The 16,699-nt window shown below is 42.6% G+C and overlaps 1 protein-coding gene across 3 annotated transcripts in view; it reads left to right on the forward strand.

Moving 5' to 3' along the window:
• nek6 (NIMA-related kinase 6) overlaps positions 1–16,257 on the forward strand; it is an 86,447-nt gene extending 70,190 nt beyond the window's left edge. For all 3 annotated transcript variants that reach the window (XM_029710258.1, XM_029710259.1, XM_029710260.1), the window contains 3 exons: positions 5,435–5,529; positions 12,713–12,826; positions 14,519–16,257. In XM_029710258.1, coding sequence (XP_029566118.1) covers positions 5,435–5,529; positions 12,713–12,826; positions 14,519–14,629 — 320 coding nt within the window. In that variant the 3' untranslated portion in view covers positions 14,630–16,257. The remainder of the gene's footprint in view (positions 1–5,434; positions 5,530–12,712; positions 12,827–14,518) is intronic.
• Positions 16,258–16,699: the final 442 nt, after the last annotated feature.

The raw sequence follows: 16,699 nt of genomic DNA on the forward strand, positions 1-16,699 counted from the left end.
TTTGAGGACTCAAACCTCTTCTAGAACACAAATTGTCTCTGTAGGGCCTGGCTACCCATAAAAACGTATGTTCACTTCAAAAAGTTTGTTGAAGGTTTACATTAACCATACGTGTAAAAATTGCTACTCAACTAACAACTCACTTCTATGCAACAAGAAGGTTTCACCCCCCAAAAATTGCCTCTCAACTAGCAACCTACTTCTATACAACAAGAAGATTTCACAAAATCAGAGGCCTCAAACCTTTTAATAGAGTACCAAAGGACTAAACTCTGTAATAAAACAAAGTACTTGAACACTTATACATCACAGATACATATCACTCATTGCATGCACTATTTTAACCTGATTTGGTTCTTTTAAAATGATATTGGTCTCGACTCACCCAGCAATTCTGCCATCAATCAGGAGATTAAGAGTTGACTCCCCAAAGTGAGTTGTGCACAGCCTTCTCTCTTTCCTCTGGATCAACACACAGTTGATAAGTTTTCTTATTGTTGTTGTTGTTCAGAACAATTCATCTGGGTCACGGCACCAAGTGTTAGCAATTTAAGTTATTCTTCAATAACACCAACTCCAAAGCAAATCACTGGGAGAAAAATAGGTTTATTTGAGAAGGACAAATCAAGATGTGGGAGGTAGATGTTTAGTCTCCCCTCTCCTCAGCTTTTCTCCACTGAACAAACGAACAGGATGCCATTTATAACCCCCCCACCCTAGCCTGGGGTTGACCAATCAGAAGTCCTTGCAGTACAACTTGTCCAATGGCCAAATAACAAGTATCCTGCTCTCGACTCAATGTACAGACAAATGAAAACGTGGCACACGTAGCTGAGTTCAGGAGTGACATTCCACAGATTCTAAACAGATGTTGAACCGAAACCCAACTCCTATTTACATTGACAATTCCCTATTGACCATTAATTCTAGTACTCTCATCCTCTCATCCTCTGCATTGTGTATTTATCTTCAAAATATTCTAATACTTGGACATGATTTGGAAAGGCACACACCTGTCTATATAAGGTCCCACAGTTGACAGTGCATGTCAGAGCAAAAACTAAATCATGAGGTCGAAGGAATTGTCCGTAGAGCTCAGTGGCAGGATTGTGTCGAGGCACAGATATGGGGAAGGGTACCAAAACATGTCTGCAGCATTGAAGGTCCCCAAGAACACAGTGGCCTCCATCAGTCTTAAATGGAAGAAGTTTGGAACCACCAAGTCTTCCTAGAGCTGGCCGCCCGGCCAAACTGAGCAATCGGGGGAGAAGAGCCTTGGTTAGGAAGTTGACCAAAAACCCAATGGTCAGCTCCAGAGTTCCTTTGTGGAGATGGGAGAACCTTCCAGAAGGACAACCATCTCTGCAGCACTCCACCAATCAGACCTTTATGGTAGAGTGGCCAGACGGAAGCCACTCCTCAGTAAAAGGCACATGACAGCCCGCTTAGATTTTGATAAAAGGCACCTAAAGGACTCTCAGTCCATAATAAACCAGATTCTCTGGTCTGATGAAACCAAGATTGAACTCTTTGGCCTGAATGCCAAGCGTCACGTCTGGAGGAAACCTAGCACCATCCCCACATCGCCGTAGCATCATGCTGTGGGGAGGTTTTTCAGCGGAAGGGACTGGGAGACTTGTCAGGATTGAGGGAAAGATGAAAGGAGCAAAGTACAGAGAGATCCTTGATGAAAACCTGCTCCAGAGCGCTCAGGACCTCAGACTGGGGTGAAGGTTCAACTTCCAATGGGACAACGACCTTAAGCACACAGCAAGAACACGTAGGAGTGGCTTCGGGACAAGTCTCTGAATGTCCTTGAGTGGCCCAGCCAGAGCCCGGACTTGAACCAGATCGAACATCTCTGGAGAGACCTGAACATAGCTGTGCAGCGACGCTCCCCATCCAACCTGACAGAGCTTGAGAGGATCTGTAGAGAAGAATGTGAGAAACTCCCCAAATACAGGTGTACCAAGCTTGTAGCGTCATACTCACGAAGACTCAAGTCTGTAATCGCTGCCAAATATGCTTCAACAAAGTACTGAGTAAAGAGTCTGAATACTTATGGCAATGTGATATTTCAGTTTTTTTTATATAGATTTGCAGAAAATTTGCTTTGTCATTATGGAGTATTGTGTGTAGATTGATGGGGGGAAAATTACAATTTAATCAATTTTAGAATAAGGCTGTAAGGTAACAAAATGTGGAACAAGTCAAGGGGTCTGAATACTCTCCGAATGCACTGTAATTGACTATATGTTAGAGAATTATGTGTTGATGCAAATGGCTGTGCATCTACCAGGGCCACGATATCTTGTGGTGTGCCTTTGTCATTCCTAATCTATATCAATGACCTTGCTGCTGGGTCTTCTACCGTACTTCCTATTCGCTTTGCTGATGATACCAATTTTATTTTATCACACAAGAATTTTGATTCAGTAATTAATGAAGCCAACGGATCACCACCTCAAGCTGAACCTCGGCAAGACGGAGCTGCTCTTCCTCCCGGGGAAGGACTGCCCGTTCCATGATCTCGCCATCTCTGTTGACAACTCAATTGTGTCCTCCTCCCAGAGTGCTAAGAGCCTTGGCGTGACCCTGGACAACACCCTGTCGTTCTCCGCTAACATCAAGGCGGTGACCCGATCCTGTAGGTTCATGCTCTACAACATTCGCAGAGTACGACCCTGCCTTACACAGGAAGCGGCGCAGGTCCTAATCTAGGCACTTGTCATCTCCCGTCTGGATTACTGCAACTCGCTGCTGGCGGGGCTCCCTGCCTGTGCCATTAAACCCCTACAACTCATCCAGAACGCCGCGGCCCGTCTGGTGTTCAACCTTCCCAAGTTCTCTCACGTCACCCCGCTCCTCCGCACACTCCACTGGCTTCCATTTGAAGCTCGCATCTGCTACAAGACCATGGTGCTTGCCTACGGAACTGTGAGGGGAACGGCACCTCCGTACCTTCAGGCTCTGATCAGTCCCTACACCCAAAGAAGGGCACTGCGTTCATCCACCTCTGGCCTGCTGGCCCCCCTACCTCTGCGGAAGCACAGTTCCCGCTCAGCCAGGTCAAAACTGTTCGCTGCTCTGGCACCCCAATGGTGGAACAAGCTCCCTCACGACGCCAGGACAGCGGAGTCAATCACCACCTTCCGGAGACACCTGAAACCCCACCTCTTTAAGGAATACCTGGGATAGGATAAATTAATCCTTCTAACCCCCCCCCCCCCAAAAAGATATAGATGTACTATTGTAAAGTGGTTGTTCCACTGGATATCATAAGGTGAATGCACCAATTTGTAAGTCGCTCTGGATAAGAGCGTCTGCTAAATGACGTAAAAGTAAACTCAGGGATGGCCAAACTTTCTGAATGGTTCCAGATAAACAAATTATCTTTAAATGTAAAAAAATCAAAAAAAATTGTATTCACTAGTAAGAATAAGAAAGTGATAAAATCTGTTAGTATTTTACCTTCATTTAACTAGGCAAGTCAGTTTAGAACAAATTCTTATTTACAATGACAGCCAAAGAACAGTGGGTTAACTGTCTTGTTCAGGGGCAGAACAACACATTTTTACCTTGTCAGCTCAGGGATTTGACTAAGCAACCTTTCAGTTACTGGCCCAAAGCTCTAACCACTAGGATACCTGCCTAGTATCATCAGAAAGATTAGTGTTTTAGTTCATAAGTCTTGCTTCTTAACTCTATTCTATAGCTTAATTTACCCATATCTCATTTACTGTAATATTTTCTGGGCCAGTACATATGCCTTCTACCTACACAATTTACTCATCCTGCAAAATACATTTGCAAGACAAGCCACCTCCTCTAATTACCTGTCTCCATCTGCACTGGGAGTCAGTCAGCCTGATGAACCAAACTACTCAGTAATCTTCTCAATATAGCCTAACTCTCACACACTCACACATTTAAACAAAACAAATATATATATATATTTTGGGGAGATTACTGATCAATTCATTCATACATTTATAATTAGTATGTTTTGTTATCTGTTTTAGCAAACCTTTTTTATTCTTGTACTTAGGTATTGTATATATTTTTTTGTGGGGTGGTTTTCATATCAGCCCTTGGGCTTCCAACCACACCTGCACATTGTTTTTTATTTATCTGTATTGTTGTCTATCACTTGCTTTCTTTGGTGCAAATAAATAAAACTAAAAACTAAAACTAGCCTCAGAGAGCAGCACCTTTTTAACAAACCCTCTTCGGTCTCCTTGGCAACTGCTCACAGTGTCATGCTCCATTAAGGTTGCTGACCTACGCATGCGTTTGCATATGCAAATATATTCAGTGTCTGCTTTCCCCCCTTTAGGTAGAGATGGAAAGATGGGCTGGGTTTTAGGGGGTTTGGGCTAGAGATGGAATGATTGTCAAACCAATAGATGGGCTGGGTTTTAGGGGGTTTTGGGATGGAAATGGAATGATTGTCAAACCAATAGATGGGCTGGGTTTTAGGGGGTTTTGGGATGGAAATGGAATGATTGTCAAACCAATAGATGGGCTGGGTTTTAGGGGGTTTGGGCTAGAGATGGAATGATTGTCAAACCAATAGATGGGCTGGGATTTGTGGGGCTGAAGATGGAATGATTGTCGAACCAATTAGCGTATGATGCCTGTTGGTTTTGTGGATTGACTTGTCACCCAAACAAAAGTATCAGTGTATTGTCGCTAGTGAGGTGTTTTATATATTGGTATTTGATTCTCTTTCCATTATTAGCTGCTGGTCTTGGGGCCCTATTCAATCAAAAGTTGGCTAAATGATTTTGGGTATAAAAATATGCAGTAAGTCATGTCAGAAGCTAGCAGATTCATAACTTACCAACAACAGCTGCAAAATTCCACGTTTTGAAGTTAATTTTCCTTGTTTTGGCTAACAACACTCATGAATCTAGCAAATACGTTTTGTGGGTCAGAGTGCAGAATTTATTTAGTTTCATAGCACAAAGGTTTGTTAGCACATTTCTCACACTGGCTTTAGCCACGGAGGGAACAGGCCTGCCCCGGAAAGTTCAGGGGGTGCCTAGCAACACGTTCCTCGAAGTCAACATATGCATTGAGCGACAAAGTCCCACGACAGCTAAAATGGCTTTGAAAAAACAAGATTTCAGCTAATAAAGAAACATATCTAACTAAATAACTACATTATGGCATTCACTAATCATAAACGATTGACAAATAAATGTCGGTACATTTGTGGACAGAATTCATGTTTACTCAACCTTTTAAGTGTATTTTGTATTGTCACTATCCACTCCCCATTGGCAAATCAATTGGAATTGCAAAGTGTTGCTGTAGTCATCAGTAAAGCTATGTATTAATGATTGTTCAAGCCCCATGTACTTGTCTCAATTTCAAATGTACGATTTATTGTTAAAAAGCAGTTGTCTAAAACCAGACCTTTTTGTCTCAGTGGGGACACCATACTATATGTCTCCAGAGAGGATCCACGAGGGTGGCTACAACTTCAAGTCAGACATCTGGTCCCTGGGATGCCTTCTCTATGAGGTAGGTTTACTGCTTTTTCATTTTAGTGATTTAGCAAACCCTCTTATCCAGAGCGACTTACAGGAGCAATTAGCGTTAAGTGACTTGCTCAAGGGCACATCAACAGATGTTTCACCTATTCGGCTCGGGGGTCTGAACCAGCGATGTTTCAATTAATGGTCCAACGCTCTTAACCGCTAGGCTACCTGCTGCTTAACAGGTGAGAGTTAGTGCTCGGCTAGATCACACTCCTGCATACCCACTAGCTCTCCAGGAAACATTTACGCATCTGAAACACAGTAGGACTGCGGACACTCAAACTATCAATTAAACCAAATCCTGCTTGGCTGGGAGAAACATATCTAGATGGAGAGGCCTATGTAATTGTAGTTGAAACACTGATTACTATTCCCAATACAATTCATTGGAAATTATACACCCAGTTTGGCTGGGGTAGGCCGTCATTGTAAATAAGAATTTGTTTTTAACTGACTTGCCTAGTTAAATAAATAAAGGTTACATTTAAAAATTAAAAACATCCTTAATATTAGCGATTGCGCACCAGCTGTTAACAGAGACACACCTGACGTCGCCGTTCTGTCCTGCTGATGTACAGAAAACCCAGCTAGATTTGTATTTTCCATGTCCTTGTTCATCCGCGACTCTTAAAACATAGGATATTATAGTTCTTCAGATCACTTTGATAGGATAGTCTCGAATGGAGCTCGTCCAGGTCATTCTCTAGGGATTGCACGTTCGCCAATACAACGGATGGTGGAGGCAGTTTATCCACTCGCTGACGTAGTCCCGTCAGGTATCCCGCACGCCGGCCTCTATAACGCTGTCTTTTCCTCCTCCGAGTGTCAGGGATTTGGAACTGGTCCGAGATCAGCAGTATGTCTTTCACTTCCGATTCATTGTAGTAGAAATTCTCATCCAAATTGAGGTTAGTGATCACTGCTTTGATGTCCAGAAGCTCTTTTAGGTCATAGGAAACGATGGCGGAAACATTACAGTGCCTTCAGAAAGTATTGTTTTTGTTGTGTTACAAATTGGGATTAAAATGGATTTGTCATTTTTTGTGAATGACCTACACAAAATTCTCTAAGTATTTGTATTTTGTATTTATTATGTATCCCCATTAGCTTCTACCAAAGTAATGTCAAAGCGGAAGAAAATTCGAACATTTGAAAAAATGTATGAAAAATAAAAACGTAATATACACTATATATACAAAAGTATGTAGACACCCCTTCAAATGTGTGGATGCGGCTATTTCAGCCACACCCGTTGCTGACAGCTGTATAAAATTGAGCACACAGCCATGCAATCTCCATAGACAAACATTGGCAGTATAATGGCCTTACTGAAGTGCTCAGTGACTTTCAACATGGCACCATCATAGGATGCCACCTTTCCAACAAGTCAGTTTGTCAAATGTCTGCCCTGCTAGAGCTGCCCCAGTCAACTGTAAGTGCTGTTATTGTGAAGTGTAAACGTCTAGGAGCAACAATGGCTCAGCCACGAGGTGGTAGGCCACACAAGCTCACAGAACAGGACCGCCAAGTGCTGAATTGCTCAGCATGTAAAAATTCTCTGTCCTCGGTTGCAACACTCACTTCCGAGTTCCAAACTGTGTCTGGAAGCAACGTCAGCACAAGAACTGTTAGTCGGGAGCTTCATAAAATGGGTTTCCATGGCCGAGCAGCCGCACACAAGTATAAGATCACCATGCGCAATGCCAAGCGTCTACTGGAGTGGTGTAAAGCTCACCACCATTGGACTCTGAAGCAGTGGAAACGCTTTCTCTGGAGTGATAAATCACGCTTCATCATCTGGCAGTCCAACGGACGAATCTGGGATTGGCGAATGCAAGGAGAACGCTACCTGCCCAAATGCATAGTGCCAACTGTAAAGTTTGGTGGAGGAGGAATATTGGTCTGGGGCTGTTCGTCGGCATTTATGGGGCACCTGACAAGACACTTTATATCTCACCTCAGTGTTGTATAGTGACTGAGTTTTCAAACCAAATATAGTATGGAGAAAAGTGAGATTTTTTTTTACTTATCCCCACTTCAATTGTTGAAGTTTTTATAGTTTCCCTCCACACTAATTATTTGCTGTACGGATGTGTGCGTAACTGTGTACGCATCCATGTTTCCTGCATGTGTGTCTACACGTGTGTGTGTGTGTGTGTGTGTGTGTGTGTGTGTGTGTGTGTGTGTGTGTGTGTGTGTGTGTGTGTGTGTGTGTGTGTGTGTGACAACACACAAAAATAACAGAAACAGCTCATTCATACAGCTCACAATTCCATTATTCTGGATGCTGACGCTGCGTCAGCGTTATTAAACTGTCAATAACAATGCTTCTTCAGTCAGTCATGGACTTGGCATTCTCTGTTGATAAATACTAGGGCTGCATCACAAATGGCACCCTATTCCTTATTTAGTGCACTACTTTTGACCAGAACCCTATGGGAGCCCTATGGGCCCCGGTCATAAATAATGCACTACATAGGGAATAGGGTGCCATTTGGGATGAAGGCTAGAGCTCGCTGGGCCTAAGGGGCTGTGTGCTGTGTTGTGAGGGAGGCTGAATGGCCAGCAGTATGTGTTGTGAGGGAGGCTGAATGGCCAGCAGTATGTGTTGTGAGGGAGACTGAATGGCCAGCAGTATGTGTTGTGAGGCAGGCAGTATGTGTTGTGAGGGAGGCTGAATGGCCAGCAGTGTGTGTTGTGAGGGAGGCTGAATGGCCAGCAGTATGTGTTGTGAGGGAGACTGAATGGCCAGCAGTATGTGTTGTGAGGGAGGCTGAATGGCCAGCAGTGTGTGTTGTGAGGGAGGCTGAATGGCCAGCAGTATGTGTTGTGAGGAGGGCTGAATGGCCAGCAGTATGTGTTGTGAGGAGGGCTGAATGGCCAGCAGTATGTGTTGTGAGGAGGGCTGAATGGCCAGCAGTATGTGTTGTGAGGGAGGCTGAATGGCCAGCAGTATGTGTTGTGAGGGAGGCTGAATGGCCAGCAGTATGTGTTGTGAGGGAGGCTGAATGGCCAGCAGTATGTGTTGTGAGGGAGGCTGAATGGCCAGCAGTATGTGTTGTGAGGGAGGCTGAATGGCCAGCAGTATGTGTTGTGAGGGAGGCTGAATGGCCAGCAGTATGTGTTGTGAGGGAGGCTGAATGGCCAGCAGTATGTGTTGTGAGGGAGACTGAATGGCCAGCAGTATGTGTTGTGAGGAGGGCTGAATGGCCAGCAGTATGTGTTGTGAGGGAGGCTGAATGGCCAGCAGTATGTGTTGTGAGGGAGGCAGAATGGCCAGCAGTATGTGTTGTGAGGAGGGCTGAATGGCCAGCAGTATGTGTTGTGAGGGAGGCTGAATGGCCAGCAGTATGTGTTGTGAGGGAGGCAGAATGGCCAGCAGTGTGTGTTGTGAGGGAGGCAGAATGGCCAGCAGTATGCCTCTCACATCTTCCATGCAGCATCACCAGGTAACTGCATGGAATGTAATTCTCAACTACTCTCTCTCTGTTGGTCTCTGCTTATATTTACATATAAAATGTCCCTCTGTCTCCCCCTTCCTTGTCTCTCTCTTTCACTTGCTCTCCTCTGCCATGGGACAAACAATATCGAAATCAATAATATTGATAGGGAGCTTCACAGAGTTTTAAATGGGAATCAGAGAAAGAACGTCAATGTTATAGTGATTTGATTTTCATTCCAAGAGTCTCACTTGACAGACTGTTAACATAAATGTTCAAATTGAGTAGCTGGCTAGCGCACGTAAGATTTTGGTTCTGGATTCTGAAATTACAATTCCACTGGACTAGAGCTATTTAGACTCAGATGTTTTTCCAAAGAAAGTACTGGAGAGAGAGAGATGTGTGTATATATATATAATCATACTCATGCAGACACCATGATAATCTTCAAAGAACTTGGCTGATTGATATACAGATACACGGAAGGTGGGAGCCAATATAACCACAATTACAAATCTCTTTCACCATTTTCTTCCACTCGCTCGTACACACGCACGCAAATACACGCACCCATTGCTAAGAGACTATTAGTTAAACAGAAGTGTTCCTTCCTTTGTGATTTAATATTTTGGGGTCTGTTTTGTTGTAAAGGAGTGTGTGGGTTTAGTTTCAGTCCATTAACATGTAGTACAGAAAACTATTTACTGTATATGTTCATATATTTATTCATATTTAGAAACTTTGTATATATATATATGAATAAATATGTGAATGCTTTCTGAAAGACAAGGAGGGTAGCGATATCCTTTCTGAAAGCATTGTATCTTAACAGTGCTGTATAGTTCCCCCTCCTTCCCTGTGTGTGTGTGTGTGTGTGTGTGTGTGTGTGTGTGTGTGTGTGTGTGTGTGTGTGTGTGTGTGTGTGTGTGTGTGTGTGTGTGTGTGTGTGTGTGTGTGTGTGTGTGTGTGTGTGTGTGTGTCCCCTATCCTCTCCCTTCGCCTACCCTCTGTCTGGCCCAATCTCAAATCAATCCTTAAGGCCTATGCCCCATGCATTTGTGGAGATCTGAGAGCATTTCCCCTTGCCCTCTGATAGGCTAGCTAGGTGTAAGTTTCACCATGTTGCTTATACCGATCATATCGTCTCAGATCTTCACAAGTGCATAGGGTTTAGAGGTCTATTTGGGATTGGGCCACTGATCATGCTAATGAGCATGGGTCACAGCTCGGCGTCAAAGGTTACAATAATTATCGGATTCCTCCCTATTAAAAATATAACCATCTCTATCAGGCAAGTCCACTCAGCCCATCTCACCATGACCAGGCATGAGAATGAAAGAAACGAGAGATTGAGAGATAATAAGTAATGATGAAATACATTTGTTATTATACACTGGGTGGTTCGAGCCCTGAATGCTAATTGGCTGACAGTGACAATATATCTTCCAAACACCGGCTTTATTATTATCACGGGTTACCAACATATTCAAATAATGATTGACATATTTTCATTAACTTTATTTTAATTCATTTATTCATACTATTTCATCCTTCCACAAGACATAGTCCCAACACAAATCTAGGGTTGCTAGAGAGTAGCTGGCTAGCGCACGTAAGCAGTCATTCAGTCTTTTTTGTTTTGTATCTATAGCCTCGAACCAGTCGTTCAGTCTTTTTGTTCTGTATCTATGGACGCGACCCAGTTGTTAGTTCTAAAATGTTCTATTGTCATACTGGCTGGCAACGTTCTTATCCCTTGCTTGCTAGCTAGCCAACTACGGCTAATTTAGTCACGTCAAAAAGTGCAGCCAGAATAACAGAAAAGTAGTTACATTTGCACTTGTTTAAGCTGTTTTCTAGTGACACTTATTTAAATACATCATAACAATGAGCTAATGAGGCACGATTTCGCCTGGCATAGAAAATGTGCTCACTCGTCAGGACACTGTTGTTCAGAGGAGCTAGCCAACAACACAGCTACAGGAACACACTCACTTTAAAATGAAGCTGGAAAGACTGCAAATTAGCTGCGTTTCGTTTGACCTTTTTTCAATAGAATTTTTGTTGTATATATCCATAAAAATGATGCCAGCTGATTCATGATTTCGACTGGCTAAGAAACGCTGCCTGTCTGTCTGTTTCGTCCCGACTCCCGACACAGCTGGAGATCGAATTTGAATAATCAAACTATGTTGCAAATGTCAGAGACAGACAGCAAGGTTTATACAAATCTCTGCTGTTGAAAACCTAATGTTAGTCTAAAAGAAATGTGAGATAATGTCTAGATGCTTTTTATAGTGGAGATCAAGTTTATAAATTGCCTGGCTGGGCTGATGATCCAGTGGATTGCGCAGTCAGATGGAACAGAGTAAATAGGAATTTTAACGTTGTATATTTAGCCAGTGGTAACTTGTGGAATAGACACTGGCTGGAATGCGGTACTAACCAATCAGCAATCAGGATTAGACCCACCCGTTGTATAACAGACCGTATACCACGGGTATGACAAAACATTTATTTTTACTGCTCTAATTACTTTGGTAACCAGTTTATAATAGCAATAAGGCTCCTCGGGGGTTTGTGGTATATGGCCAAAATACCACGGCTAAGGGCTGTGTTAGCATTGCGTCGTGCCTAAGATCATCCCTTAGCCGTGGTATATTGGCAGTATACCACACCCCTTTGGGACTTATTGCTTAATCATAAAGAGGGTGTAAAATGCTTTTTATTTCTACTTTCATGATTTATGAACTGAGAAGCTCATATGGTCAGATGTCTGAGTTGGCTTCTTTAAATCTGCCTAATTTGTGATAATGATGGCTTGAGTTTAGCTTGAGTAAACACCTAGCTACTGTAAAAGCTGTGCACCAGTCTAGTGTCCTGTCATTTTTCTATGGAATTATTATCCTAACTAATGAGTCATCACAAAAGTATGAACTCTAAAGCACACAGCATGAATGGCATATTATCACCCAGGTTACATAATCCATACAACCACTCCTTCCAAACATATAGTAGTATGTCCTGTATATATTAGCCCGTGTTTCTGAGTTGGAAACACTTATCTCCCTCACTAGCTTTAAGCACCAGCTGTCAGAGCAGCTCACAGATGACTTACCTGTACATAGCCCATCTATAATTTAGCCTAAACAACTACCTCTTCCCCTACTGTATTTATTTATTTTGCTCCTTTGCACTCCATTATTTCTATTTCTACGTTGCACTTTCTTCCACTACAAATCTACCATTTCAGTGTTTTACTTGCTATATTGTATTTACTTTGCCACCATGGCCTTTTTTCTCACCTCATTTGCTCACATTGTATATAGACTTATTTTTCCTTCTGTATTATTGACTGTATGTTTGTTTTACTTCATGTGTAACTCTGTGTTGTATGTGTCGAACTGCTTTGCTTTATCTTGGCCAGGTCGCAATTGTAAATGAGAACTTGTTCTCAACTTGCCTACCTGGTTAAATAAAGATTAAATAAATAAAATAAAAAGTGTTTCTGGGCAATGACAAACCCAACATTCATACAATATAAATACTTTCAGGAAGGTGCACTTCCTTGCAGGCAGGAAGTGCAATACAGGATGTTGCTTCATCCTATATTTATATCATTTTTTTGTACTTGTCCATTATGTCTCTCATCCACCCAATAACCACTGGTGTGATTTTGTTATTATAATGGCATTGTTATAATCTAGAATCTTTTTTCTGTAACAGATGGCTGCGTTGCAGAGTCCATTCTATGGGGATAAGATGAACCTCCTCTCTCTGTGCCAAAAGATTGAGCAGTGTGACTACCCTCCACTCCCACCTGACCACTACTCTGAGAAGGTAAGAACAGGTCAGAGTAGAACCTCCAAGAACTCATTTGGAAGTTGCATTAAGTTGATTTCCACACTGTCATTCTCATTGAAAGAAAGTCTAAGAAGTGGTAGATCTGTTCTATGTGTGCTAATTTTATGCTTCTCGGTATTAAGTTACGTTTTTGCATCTTTTACTTTGGGTTTTGTACACCAGCTTCAAACAGCTGAAAATACAATGAAAAAATACAGTGGAACTGGCTTTGAGGTCCAGAGTTGAGTTGAAAGGCTGTACACTATACTTGCTTGTTTTGTCACAAACTGAAATGAGGCAAACCAGTAGAATTTTAGCAACCAGGAAATGGCGGAGCGATTTCTGCAGTGCATCTTTAGGTGATTTTCACACAATTCAGACAATGCCACTACATTAGGTGATTTGCATTCCATTAGGGGTCATCGATGAAGATGTTAGCCTATGGCTTCATTATGCTGCTTCAATGTGCTACTCAGCATTATCCAACTGGGAAAGTGGGGGGGTAGAGAGAAAAAGGCCTCAGTCTGAGCCACTCTTTTCAGTCATTGGCAGTTTAAGAGAGCACAGTGTCAGAGACTGAATAGCTACAGCACTACACCACTGGCACAGTATGACAGAAGAGGAGCAAGACTGACAGCACTTTAAATGAGGCCAGACAAAGCCTTGTACACCATCACTCTACCAGATTAGCCTTCCACACATAGCACTTTCTGCCCTTCACCACCATGCCTCTCCATCTCGCCCTTTCTCATTCTCTCTCTCATTCTCTCTGGTGTAGCCCCAATCTGTCTGCCTGCATGTCTGTCTCTCTGCTGCTCCATCTCTTGCTCTTTTGTCCCATTCTCTCTCCTCATCTTGTTCTCTGAGTGCAGCCCTTGTCTATTTTCCTCCCTATCTTTTTGTTCCTTCTCTTTTTTCCCTCTCTTCTGGTGCTGCACCTGTCTCCCCTTTTCCGTGTCTCTCCATCTCTCTCTCGTCTTGCTCCCTCTCCCCGGTCTTGTTTTTTGCTGAGCGAAGTGACAGCTCGGTGTTAGCTGCTTTGGCCATTTAAAGGTCAGGACTCCAACAGCTCATGTCGCCACTCAAATCAGAGCTCTGGAAATGGGGTTTAATGATAGGCGCAGGACACGCTGTGTCACTGAGGTGTTTCTCCCCCCCAATCGCCTTTGATTGGCATTAGAGGCCCTCTGTCTGTCGAAACTGACAAAACAACAAGGCACAGACCAACTACAACTTTCTGTAGGCATTACTCATGCTTTAGGCTCTTCCTGCAGCTGACAAAAGAAGTCGTTGTTCGCCAATTCGCCGCAGCTTCTGCACATGGTTTTAAAATGCCAAAATGTCTTGTGATGAAATGTTAGAAGTCAAAGAGATCTGATCCATCCTTGTGTGGTTCAGTTACAGTTTAACTTTCTCTGTGCTCTGGAGTCCCTTGGTTAGGAAGTTCTGATCTTATAAATGACAGCTGCTTCACCCTTAGCTAGGGGCAGACTCTCCCAATGTATTGTATGTTCATGGACGTGGAAATGCATTGAACTTAGCTTTAACAATTACACTTCTTATGTAGTAGTTTTGAAAGTTCTCTTCGGTCTGTGATGTTTCTCATATGTTCGTGTTAGAATATTCTTAATGGGCAGTTATGTTTCGTACAATAAATAATAAACTGAATGCTTCTTGTGTCATCCACAGTTGCGAGACCTGGTCAGCATGTGCATCAAGCCCGACCCGGGCCAACGCCCGGACATCGTGTTTGTTCTGCAGATCGCCAAACAGATGCAGCTGTGGACATCCAGCACCTGATCCCCCCTCAGTCCTCCACCTCCTCAGTCCTCCGTGTGGACCCCCATCCTGACTGAACCACAGACCACCAGACCCACTGCCAACCTGCCTGGCTTGGTCTCACTTGGACCAGGTTGTTTAGCTCGCGTCTCAGAAATCGAGGAACTGATGAAACGATCGAGAGACTTTGGCATAACTGGACTGACTTTCTTTATCTTCAAATGAGGACTTAGACTTAATGCCGCGTTCACGTTGCGTCGGAAACTCGGGACCTCCGAGTTAATTGTGTAGAACTTCCTCTAGGGTTGATTCTGATACCTCCCAAGTGGGGAAATTCGGGATCCGACTCTTCCGCCTAGGTTAGCGAGTCGCAAATTTCCGACATTATGTGAACGCGGTTTAAGTCCAGTTGTTTTTGTCCTCAATGACCTGGGGAGTCGCTTCGACGGTGGTCGTGGGGATTTCTGTTTTTAGACGGTGTTGCGGTGATTCCAGCGGAAGGTGACAGCATCTTGTCTGGCCTCTTCGCTAACAGGAGAGAGCTCTGTTTCACAATGTCACAGAGGGTTCTCTCATCAGCTAGGCAGGCCTTTTTTTGACTAGGCAGGGGTTGCATTCCAAATAGATCCTGTCTTTTTCAGGTAAACCGTATGAATTGAAGGCCTAAATAGAAATCTTTCAGTGCTGTTTATTTTTCTGCCTTATACACATTTAACATTGTTTAGAAATATTTTTTTAATGTTAATGTTTTTTAATGTTGCTTTAAATACCTCTGATCTGTATTTTGCATTCATTGTGTAGTGTCGTTTGTGATCCTAAGGCATTCAGTTAAGTGGACTTTGTTTCATAATTAAACCATAAGATGCAAAACATTTGAGTTAGTGTTAGGTCTTCCCAGGTCACACCTCGTGAGTTCTCTGCAACATGAGACGTTTGCTACAACCACCAAGCAACACTGGTTTGAAATGGACTTCAGGACTTGATGTCTCCCTTTTCAAGGACCTCAAATGGCATAATATAGAACATTGTCAAGGCTTATGGCCTGAGCTTTGTAAAACTTTAGACTAGGTTTTTCAACAACAAAGTTATTTGCAGGAAACTGCCTGGGTGATGGGCGTTATGCTATTGCTTGACACCCGTGCCATATTGTAATTGTGTGTATAGATCATAAATGCAGTTGACTGTCCACTGATGACTTCGTTCAGAGAAGGGTTTTAATTTGAGATGTACTGTGAAATGATTTACATCATGTAGAAACAGCGAGAAGAACCTTTACAATTGTGCTATAGAAACATTTAGAAAATGTTTTTGCCTTGACAGCACTAAACGGCAGATAGACGCTAGATAAAGAGGGTAAGTGATTGAGTCAAAGTTTACTAGTTTAGAAGACTGCAAAAACCTCAGTACTAATATTTTAGCAATTCTACTATATGTTCTTGTAAAATATCTAGAGCTTTCAACTACTATTCTTTGTAATGATTTTTCACCCAAAAGTATTGTGTAGGCTATTATGGTTTTATTTAGTAATTGTACTTTCCTGTGGGGATTTGACATGAATTTGTGATTTTGTGGAATCACGTTCAAGTGTTTCCCTTTTTGCATTTTGTAGTAGATAAAAGGTTTATAAAATATTAATTCTTATACTCTTACATTTGATCCAATTTCAATTCCTTTCTTACCCGAAGTGTGTTTGCGTTATAAGACAGTAAGTTGTATTTAACAACCATCAATGAATAACACCCTACAATATAAGTTGTTAAAATAAGGAATTTGATAGGCGATTTAATTTACAAGGATTAAGGAATATTGTGCTATATATTGACTGGACAGCTGGCAAACAGAGACATCTGTCAATCCTGGAACAGCACTGACATTGGTTGACCTGTGATCTTTAGATACTGACCAAAGAGACATCCACATCGTTGTCTGTGACAAGGTGGTAGTTCACGCAGTGGGATCAATGAATTCACCAGCACACTAGTAAACATTCTGATCATTTATATTTCCTGGTTTAAAAAATATATATTATTCCCTAAAACAGACCGACTTGTTCTCCATTGTTCCCTCTTCAAACTTCAACAATTCACATGT

Source organism: Salmo trutta, chromosome 23, assembly GCF_901001165.1.
Source record: "Salmo trutta chromosome 23, fSalTru1.1, whole genome shotgun sequence".
Classification (NCBI taxonomy): Eukaryota; Metazoa; Chordata; class Actinopteri; order Salmoniformes; family Salmonidae; genus Salmo; species Salmo trutta.